Below are 7,586 nucleotides of genomic sequence, written 5' to 3' on the forward strand. Positions count from 1 at the left end.
CTCTCCAGCAGCATTCTTCTTCAACAGAGTCTACACCAATACATATTCTGTTAAGATTTTCAAGTTTGTCTCTTCAAATGAGAGATAAGATTCAGTATCAACAGCTCTGTAGAGAGGATCAACATTAAAGTAACTAGCTTTAGTAATTAGTACATGCTTGTTAGAGCAAAAAAAAGCTGTGAATAAAACTGTGTTCCCCAGTAACAATCATTCAGTAGTCACCCAACTATTAATACTCTAATTTTGTTTTGGAGGGGAGAGGCACTACTGAGAAGTAGGCTTGGATACTAACTCACAGTGTATTGATTACTCGGCACTAACTCTGATAACTGTGTACTGTGCTGGCTCTCGGCACATTGTAAACATAAACTATCTTACTTTTCTTTTCTTTGAAAAAAAAGAGTACTGAGAGTACTGTATGCCATACTTCCTGTGCACTGAGTCAGTACACAAGGAAATGCCATAAAACAGCCAGCATGATGAAGATGCATGACTGCCCTTACTCACTGGTAGCTTTTCTAGATTATCTGTAGCTTTTGAAAACTAGAACTCTAAACCCAAATGTTGACTCTGAAATGCTTTATCAAAACCTATTTTCCTACCTTCCACTTAGTTTTAGTGATTTTATAGACATTTTCACAAAAAATGCTAGGACTTACCTGTACGAAAAGATATTGCTGTGATGGGACCCCAGTCTTGTTGAAATTTCATCAGAGTTTCATCAAATTTAATATTATGTACGATGATATGACCAGAGACAAGACCGACTGCAACAACATCCACTGCTGGGGCCTGCAAGAAAAATTGAACAGCAACTGAAATGAAAAAGGAAAAGCTTGTTGCCACACCATTAATAACAACATGTACAAGACAATGTATCTAAGTCCAGGTCAAATAGTAATGAAAGAAATAAGGCAACTCACATGAGATCTTCTATCTATGTTACTACCTTAACGCACAACTGAACATCTGACAAATCTAAGCAAAAACTGAGATGCACGATTTTGCGCTTAGTCTCCATTGGATGAAACAATTCTGTTTCCAGAAGCTGGAACTCCTTTGAAAATCACCTCACTTCAAATTTTCAGTAATTCTCATAAACCATTATACACCTTGCCACACACCCCCACATTTAAGAGTTTTACCTAGGACAACTGCAGATCATCAATAAGTTTCAATTAACTTTCATATCTACAAAAATACAGCAAATTCCATTACAAAATCTTTAATTGAATCAGCAAAATCTACTAGCCTCCAAAGCACAATATATTTAAGATAGCAAAAAGCTACCAGTGTAACAGAAGTTACACGATATACAAGCATCTGGCAAACAAACTGTTTCAGTCAATTCATTACATCATTCAGTGAAAAAATACTACAGACATGATGAACACATAACAGCTAAGATGCCAAATGCAACAGAACTAGGACTAGAGGAAGGGTAGACAAGAAGTCTCCAAGTCTATCTCTCTTCAATGTGTAAAATGCTCAAGAGGGAGTTATTAAAATTACCTGAGAATACAAGTTATCTTTATTGCTGTGATTTTAAACAACACTATTTTGCCTGCTATTCTTGACTAGTTACGTAAGGGAAAAAGATACCAAAAGAGTACTAACTTGTTCAAGGGTTGTGACCGCTGAGTGCCAGCCTGGAAACGAGTATAAGAGTTTGCTGGAAAACAAATAAAAAACATTAATCAATTAACCCCTGGGGATTTCCACAACAAAATGGAAGCTTTATATGCACTTACACAGAAAAGTATGTCAGTTTTCTGTCCTTATAAATCAGTTAAAAGGAAAAAAACCCCTGGGATACCACTAAATAAGGTTAAGAATAAAACTTACGGTTAATTTTTATTGAAAAAGTTAGTGTCATGCATTAATACCTCAAAGGTGACATAATTACATAACATGAATAGGGAGGAAGACCCCTTCTATGTGAGTTGTTCCCCCTGTGTTTCTGCTCTGAACACACCTCCTCAGAATTCTCAACATCAACATAAAAAGCGAGTCTTGGTCCAGCTTCTGATAAATCAAATCCTTCACTTGTGGAGTAACTTCTCTAAATTAAGTCACTAATGCATATTACAAGCACACCCCATCTTGTTTCTTTCAGAAATGGTAACACACAAAATGTGAAGCAGGACTGTTTACCAACAAGGCAGTCACACATTACTTATTAAGGGTGAAATTATGAAGACAGTATTTAATAACTGACATGATTTAAAAACTATTCCATCACCACAGATATAGGCTGTCATTCTTAAAAGACTGCTAGCAGCCATGTGTTACCACCTCTCGCTTTCCTTTCTTGCCAGAGACCATCAAACTTTCCCCTCAGTTCTTCCAGTTTATTTTCTGTCTAATTGTGCCCATACCTATCTAAAAATAATCTGTTTAGGGAACAAACAGTGAAAACCAGAAATTGCTTAACCCAACAGCATTGCTAAAAGAGCAGTAATGGTCCCATAAGTTTTTACACAATTAAAAGAGAAACTAAGCCATCTAAGCACGACTTTTTGTCATTTAGGATGTATTGCATCGCAAGATGCCATGACAGGCATTGGAGAGACATACAGAGTATTATGAGTAGAGACAATTACTTTTCTCTATTTTTAGGTTATTCCTATTTCCTGATTTATATACCATATATGGCATCTTCAAAACATTAGAATATGAAACAAAAAAAATAGCAGTGATACAATTGAAAGTATATAGTAGTTACGAGAATAAAACACTGAACTATACAAGCTGAGTATAACACCTATTTGCAGTACATACATTAACATGCAGGGAAGTTCACTGTAGCTGTAACTTTCACGAATTAGAAAAGCAATTGATTATGGTAGGCATAAAATACCGCGATTATGAACATGCTCTACTGGGACATGCTCAGAGACAACTAGATATCCAGACATCTCTTATTTGAGTGTAAGGATCAAATGCCGTAATTTACCTCCACACTACCTGCCAGAACTTCCTTGGACCTACAAGCAAAAAATTAAGCTTGGATTCAAGAGAGGCAGAAGGCCTGAACATGCATTTACTTTATTTTAATTATTTTCACAGGAAAGCTATGTGATTCCAAGAAATACTTAAAAAAAGGGTAATTAAAAAAAAATCTTGAACAATCCCTGACATTTTGCAGGGAGAGTAAACAACACATAACTTGAAAGGTATCAGCATTTAGGGAGCAGCAGCATTCTTTGTTCCTGGAGACAGACCAACTGAAAACTTGTGCCAAAGGACTCAGTAAAAGATTCCATGTTCAAAACCTACTGTACTTTGAAGTATTATTTTTTGCATGTGAAACTACTTGGAGCACGAAGTATATCCAAGTTACTAAGAATCTTACTTGGATCTTATATTCCACAGCTGCAAGCTCCCTTGTTCACTCCCAAGGAGAATTTTATTCAAATACGTGCTGGGATGCAGAACTGCAGAAACTGCAAAAGTGGCCTTATTGAAGTCCACCTGAAGATACTCCTCTGCAAAAAAGTAAGAAGCTATGTTAGTGCAGGCTTGTCACCCCTTGGCAAATGTAAAAAGCAAAACTGATGTTTATTCTGTACAAATCCCATAACTGGCATTTCTTGCATTAAAGGATTAGCTAATGTGTAACAGGACAAGCTAAACTTGTTTACGCTGTAACATCTGTTGGCTTGAAGGTATATTTTTTCCCTATAAGCCAACCTAGCACAACAATGCTGGCAAAACTGTAGTGATTTATATCTTTCTAAGGATCCCTGATCCTGCCTGAGCAGAACACCACAACTGATTAGCATGCTTTTTGTTTGTGATAGCAACCTCAAATCTCTAGAGCCCATCTGCAGCCACTTTCGAGATCCAGCATTCAGGGAATGACACTGGTCAACACCAGTAAGAATGCTTCTAAAGAAAAAAATTCAGGGCACTGAAGCAGGGTTTCATAACGCACTCTACAATGGAATGCGAAGATGTTGACACATTCAAAAGATTATTCGTAGGAATTTAGTCTTACCCAGACTGGTAAATATCAAGGAACTACAGGATTTCAGAGATGGTGCCAAAGCTGCAGTCTTTACCAGAAAACACAGTTTCTGTATAAGCATATCTCTTTACACCTATATGGAACCTTACTGGGTCTCTGCATGTGGTGCAGGACCCATTCATGAAAAATTATTGCAGGACTAGGACTACAGATCACCATATAAGAAACACTATCATTTAAGTTTTTTGGGTTTCTTTAGAATAAACTTCTGAACATGAACATTTAAAAAATCCTTTTTTAAAAAATACTTTAGTTGAACAATGCTGTCCTATAAATTAGTAACACAGAGTCTCTCACCTTCTGACTGTATATTCCAAACAATAAGAACATTATTAACATCCACAGAGATGACATGATCACCAAAAGGCTGCAGAAGGTGTATCCTTGCCTTGTGACCTTCATAGGTATGAACCACCTATAATTTCAAAATAGAAATGTTTTTAATATAAGCTGTTCAGCTTTAAGATACTACCTGAGGACAGCTATCATGTCAACAACAAGTTTAAATAAAATAAATTAAAAGGCCACACAGCTTTAAGTGGAAGACAAAATAATTTTCTCTGATATTTAAGCGTTGGCAAAAATATCTAACCAATTTTTTAATTAGTCAGTTTAATTTTAATTTAATTTATGGGAATTAACAATTTATTTTTTATCTTTAAGTAACTACATTATAATTATAATTAATACATAAAACACATCAGCCATTACAGAATTTGCTCTTACATTCCTGTGTTTTAAGCTCTTTATTCATCGTTCGACAGTTTTTGTTTCCCTAAAACTGAAGGTATTAAAAATCTACGGAAACAGACTTTTATAGAAACGTAACTGTCTCAAAAACACAAGCACTACACAACTCTTTTATACTACTAAGCAATAAGAAAATGAATAAAAACCTCTTTGTTCCTGGCGAAAGCATGGAGAATATTGTCATATGAAGCAAATATCAACATGCGGTCTGCTGACAAACATGTAATGTCTTGTGGCAAAGCATTACCTGTTATTTAAACAAAAGAGAAGTTCAGCAAGTTCCAGGTTCATAACAAAAGAGAAAGCCTGACAGTGTATCTATTTATGATGACCCACCAAGAAAGCTCTCCTGTTAAATGTTCTGTTTAATTTCTTAGGGAAATGCACACATTTCAGATCAAAAGTAACATCACACTGGTAACAACATAAGTAACATCACATTGATAGATCACAGGGAGGTTCTTTTGAAAAACACTTAATAATAAAATTCCTGTAAGTAAAGGCACATGTTAGCTTCATGAGGGTTTATAGATTTATCCCAACCATAACACTTCCACAGACTGTCAGAGACCCACAGCCCACAGACAATTCAACGAAAGTCTCAGCATTAGCAATGCCTATTAGGTTAAGCCATTCTGCAGACATGGAAGCTACTGACCCACTCCTGCACCTGTTTCCTCATTACAGCTGAAGACACAGGGAATTTACTGCTTTAAGAATACATCTCACTCCCCACCTTATGGCTGGTTCAGAAAGAGTATCAATATTGTGATCTGCTACTTTACTAGCTCAAACTGTAAAAGAGTCAGAGCTCCAGACCACATTGACAATCTGCGGGTGTGATCCCAAATGGTAAAAAACTGAACAAAAAAAATACTCTAGGGAAAAATACCCTCAGTCTAGGGAAACACAAAAACACAAATCACATTGCTTAATGACTGTACAGAGACATCTTTGTAACTGCCCTTCAGGTAACATGTTTTTCCCTTCACAAGATTAAATAAATCCAGTTACTTCAATGACTCTTCCCATACTGTGTGCTATAGGCCCCTGACACTCTCCAGTTCCTCAGCATCCCTCCTTAAAGAGAAGGAGGAGCTGTGGGAGGGGGAGAACCACACTAACCTGATATCACAGTCCAGGTATGGCCTCACCAGCATGAGGTACAGGAGAATAACGGCTTTCCCTGATCTGCTGGCTGCATTCCTAATGTAGTTCAGTACACGCCTTGCCTTATTCTCAGTTACTGCATTGCTGGTCCATGTCCCACCTGGCACCAGCACAGCCTCAGCTCCTCTTCAGCAGAGTGCCACACAGCCAGTCAGTTCCCGGCTTGTTCTGTCCCAGGGGCAGGATTCCGCACTTGCCCTCACTGAACTCGGCAAGACTTCTGCTGGCCCAGGCCTGGTGTTTTGCAATACCTCCCTGGTCTGAAGCTCTGCCATTTTGGATGTCAGCTACTATAGTATCATCTGCAAATTTCTGTTAAGAGTGCATGCTGCCTCACCACCCAGGCTGTTGGTGAAAGTGCGGAACAACATCGGCCCTGCTGTTGACACCTAGGGTGCTACGCTTTGTTACCAACTGCCAACTGGATGTCAAGCCATCGATTAATATCCTTTGTACCCAGCAGTCCAGCCAACTTTTGACACTCCCTGAAGACTTCTAGTCCCATCCACACCTGTTCTGTTCCTGTAATTATTTTCCTCCTACAACACAGCCTTCTAATAACCACAAAAACAATAAAAAAAGGGAACTAGAAGTAGCAACTTTATTCACTGTTCACTCCTTAAGACTTACGGGTGTTCTTGGAAGAACAGGATGACAAGAACAGGAAGGTCACACGGTACATCCCTAAGAGAACTAAGTTACTTTTGCAAGAGCAATCTTATTTCAAAGTTCATATCTGGTACTTCTGAGACTCCTGTAAACATATTTCAGTGTAAATATAAGTACACACAACTAATTTTCCATTTTAGAGTTCAGAATCAAGTGCAGATGTCTGATGTGTTAAAAAAACCCCAGGAGTGAACAATCTGCGCATACTTACTCACAGCAACAATACCAAGCTTCTTCACCTGCAATTAAAATGTTGAAAAGGCATTTTTAGTGATTGGTTGCAATGAATTTGCTATAAACAGATATTCAAAATTCTAGGAACCAACCTAGATAAGGAATTTGCATGCCTCACAAGACAGAAGAATTATTCATCTTGCTTTACAACAGTACAGGAAAACCCATACATACTAGGTCAAAAGGAATGGGACAATGTATCTGCCAAAGGACAGCCAATCAGCAACAGTTACGTTGTGCCTCTTGATATACTTTAATGCACAGGAAACTAAGAAATTAGACACCTTGCAGAGCTTGGCCAAATTTGCTTTCACATTATCTCTGCTTCTACTTTATTTCCACTACAACCACACCATGTTATCAAATTAATTCTGTTCACACAGCAGTTGCTTCAGTTACAGTAATTTTTGCCCAGCAATGACCATTATTACTCTAGTTCAAAGTCTGTGGAGAAGATTGACAGGAGCAAACACTGAAAGGCTACCGCAAAGGCACAGGAAGATCTATGCTGTCCGCACTCTGCTGTTCACTATAACCACTGGATTCAGTTCTGGTTTGTGACTGTTTCTATACACTGAAAACGCTTTTATTATACAGCAAGTCAATATCACACGCTTTCATCTCGCTGAACTGAATTATGCCCATCTGTATTGCATCAGAAGTTTTAACACAATTGCTCCGCAAAATTTTAGCCCTTGGACGCTAAACGGCACCTATCCAAACTCCGGGTGAG

General features: G+C 37.9%; 1 protein-coding gene across 1 annotated transcript in view; it reads right to left on the reverse strand.

Moving 5' to 3' along the window:
- WDR36 (WD repeat domain 36) overlaps nt 1-6,852 on the reverse strand; it is a gene marked incomplete at its 3' end in the record, with an annotated part of 17,432 nt that extends 10,580 nt beyond the window's left edge. Inside the window, exons 1-6 of the mRNA XM_010085035.1 lie at nt 6,831-6,852; nt 4,927-5,027; nt 4,328-4,445; nt 3,356-3,488; nt 1,618-1,672; nt 660-792 (exon numbers count right to left, since the gene is read on the reverse strand). Of these exons, the coding sequence (XP_010083337.1) occupies nt 660-792; nt 1,618-1,672; nt 3,356-3,488; nt 4,328-4,445; nt 4,927-4,983 (496 nt within the window). The remainder of the gene's footprint in view (nt 1-659; nt 793-1,617; nt 1,673-3,355; nt 3,489-4,327; nt 4,446-4,926; nt 5,028-6,830) is intronic.
- Nucleotides 6,853-7,586: the final 734 nt, after the last annotated feature.

The sequence above is a fragment of the Pterocles gutturalis genome, unplaced genomic scaffold, assembly GCF_000699245.1.
Source record: "Pterocles gutturalis isolate BGI_N339 unplaced genomic scaffold, ASM69924v1 scaffold28565, whole genome shotgun sequence".
NCBI lineage: Eukaryota > Metazoa > Chordata > Aves > Pterocliformes > Pteroclidae > Pterocles > Pterocles gutturalis.